This window comes from Penaeus vannamei, chromosome 1 (genome assembly GCF_042767895.1).
Source record: "Penaeus vannamei isolate JL-2024 chromosome 1, ASM4276789v1, whole genome shotgun sequence".
Classification (NCBI taxonomy): Eukaryota; Metazoa; Arthropoda; class Malacostraca; order Decapoda; family Penaeidae; genus Penaeus; species Penaeus vannamei.
In genome coordinates this window covers 49719980-49722479 of record NC_091549.1, presented here as the reverse complement: position 1 = coordinate 49722479, position 2500 = coordinate 49719980, and the positions used below count along the sequence as shown (strand labels likewise).

General features: G+C 41.4%; 1 protein-coding gene across 3 annotated transcripts in view; it reads left to right on the top strand.

Moving 5' to 3' along the window:
- Positions 1 to 1528, top strand: part of LOC113807682 (multiple epidermal growth factor-like domains protein 11) — an 8290-nt gene extending 6762 nt beyond the window's left edge. For 2 of the 3 annotated variants that reach the window (XM_070124287.1, XM_070124281.1), the window contains one exon: positions 268 to 1528. In XM_070124287.1, coding sequence (XP_069980388.1) covers positions 268 to 345 — 78 coding nt within the window. In that variant the 3' untranslated portion in view covers positions 346 to 1528. Of the gene's footprint in view, positions 1 to 144 lie in introns of all 3 variants that reach the window. The other variant, XM_070124285.1, reaches the window with a different exon arrangement.
- Positions 1529 to 2500: the final 972 nt, after the last annotated feature.

Genomic DNA, 2500 nt, shown 5'->3' with positions numbered 1-2500 from the left:
TTTTATAGTTTTTTCTCCCCCCACCATCTTTCTTCCACACCATCTCTTTAGATGTAGTTTTAATTATAAATGAATATTCAATAATTTGGTCTGAGCATGAAAGACAAGAGACATTTTTCAAAACAACACGATTCTTCTTTTCAGGTTCAGCTACGTGATGATCCATCAAGACTGTAAACATGTGGGAAAATTAAATGCAACAAAAAAGTTTGGAAATGCATTTTAACCTTTTATCAAATATTGTTGGCTGAATATTATTTGTTGCAGATCCCGTATAGGGAAGAAACAGCTAGGCAGAACCTATTTACCAAGTGGGCCGAAAGACAGGAAAGCATGGTCTGTTAGCCCCAACGGTTGGCGGATAGTGATATCTGAACAATAAATGGCGCAGTGTCATCTGTTTGTTTAATATTGTGAAACGTCACTAGTTCAGACTGGTAGGAAAGGGATTGTCTTTTTTGGTAATTTTCTGGAATATGTCCACCAAGTGGATCGCGGCAATTTCGGTATCGCTGAATTCCTCTCACTGTCTAGTTGCCAAACATATAGAAATTATTGCGCGGGAAACCCCCCACATCCTTGGCCCCGATAGCTGGGGAGGGCATGAGAGGTACCAGGGAAATTGCTGTGTAAAATGTAGTTGATATACATAGAATTAGTTACTATATTGTCTAATGTGCTGCAAGGTCTATATAAGTACTTATCTTTCCATTTCTTGATTTCTTTTCATTACATTTTTGTCCCTCGTGTCTCTCCTCTTTGTCTCTTGCATGTCGTCGTCTTCGTCATGATCTGGCGACGACCATTTCCTTTGGTGCCTTTGCTTGTTAGCGGCTCCCTCCATTTATCTATCCTCTTCATCTATCTATCTAATACATAGAAAGATAGATAGTTAAATAGATAGACGATTTTATATATTGAAAATACACAGATACATAAACAGGGGAATCTCCTGTCCTGTGGTGGTGAAGGGTCGAGTTGTAGGGACAGAGAATTCCGAGGCACTTCATAAGACCTCAGCTCCAGTGAGTAGGAAAAGAGATAGGCCCCTTAGACCTTGGGGTGCTGTGCCCCCTGCAACACCCCCATGGGGGCTGCCGCCCCCTACCCCCTCCTCGCTCCCACATGGCGGTGATCTGTTCGTGCTTGCCGTAAATACGTGGATTCTTTGTTTTCCTGGGTGGGGTTTAGGGGACGGCAGCCCCATATGGAGGGGTCGCAGGGGCATCAGGCAACACTGACTAATTCTGTTTATATCATTTACATTTCACCCCGCAATTTTCCTGGTATCTTTCATGCCCTCCCCTGCTATCGAGGCCTGCTATAAAAGCTACATATTTACATTGTAGACGGTAAGAGGAATCCAAAGATACAGAAAATGTTGTGATCCGTTTGGGGGACGTATTCTAAAAAATTAACTTTTGTTTTTGCATGTTTTATGCTTCTTATTCTGATTTAATTGTAGACCTGCTTTCATTAATACTATCATTTAAGACCTGGAATCAAATAAAGATTTTTTTTACATAAATGTTTATGTATATCCTTGATTTAATGACAACAAATATGAATGAAAAACAGGAAGAATTTATTAATGCCGAATGATTGTAACGTATGCTTGAATATATGTTCGTATTCAGTGTTGTTTATACCAGGATGACAGAGCTATTGTATTTAGGGGAATTGGGGGGTATTTGAGTATTGGCCGAACCAGCATTTTGCAGAGGTGTACTTTCGTATTCTCTGGGCATCCTGAGAATCTCTTCAGCTTTGTGAGGATTTTGTTTGCTATATCGATTCTCTCTTTCACGTGGGCTGAGATGCCTGTGTTTGTTATTTTTAGACCAAGAAGTTTACCTTCTCTTGCGAAACCCACGTCTATGTTGTCGTGCTCGGGGTTTCCAGGTTTTGTTCTGACAACCGGGATAATTAGAACTGTTTTATTTGTTTTTATTTTCAAATCTTCTTCAACTTTGTTATGGCCGATATGGCTCTGTCTGTGGCAAGTCTGATGAATTGTTGACGTGCAGAAGGATGGGAGATGATTTGCGTGATGTCATCCGCATACATTATGTAGGTGCTATTAATGTGTGGGGGGGGGGGTGAGAGCACACTCCCCTGTGGAACTCCACTCAGAAGTGGGAATTCGTGACCAACTAGTTGGCCTACCCTTATTTTGGCTTTCATGTGCTGTAGGAAGCTGCAGTGTTTTCATTAAGGGTCTGGGTAGGTTGAGGTGAAGAAGATGATATTTAATGCCAGGGTGCCATACCTTATCGAAAGGACGATGCTGACCTTTTTGTTGTCTGCTAGGGCAATAGCTATTGCTATGGATGTTCCCCTTGATTGTCTAAATCCATATTGTCGGATGTTTAGCAGCTTATTCTCTTCAAGGTATGACCGAAGGCGGATGCTAAGGATTCTTTGGAATATTTTCTCCGGTATTTCTAGCAGGGAGATACGTCTAAAATTCTCCGGTCTATTGGGTGGCTTTCCTGCTTTT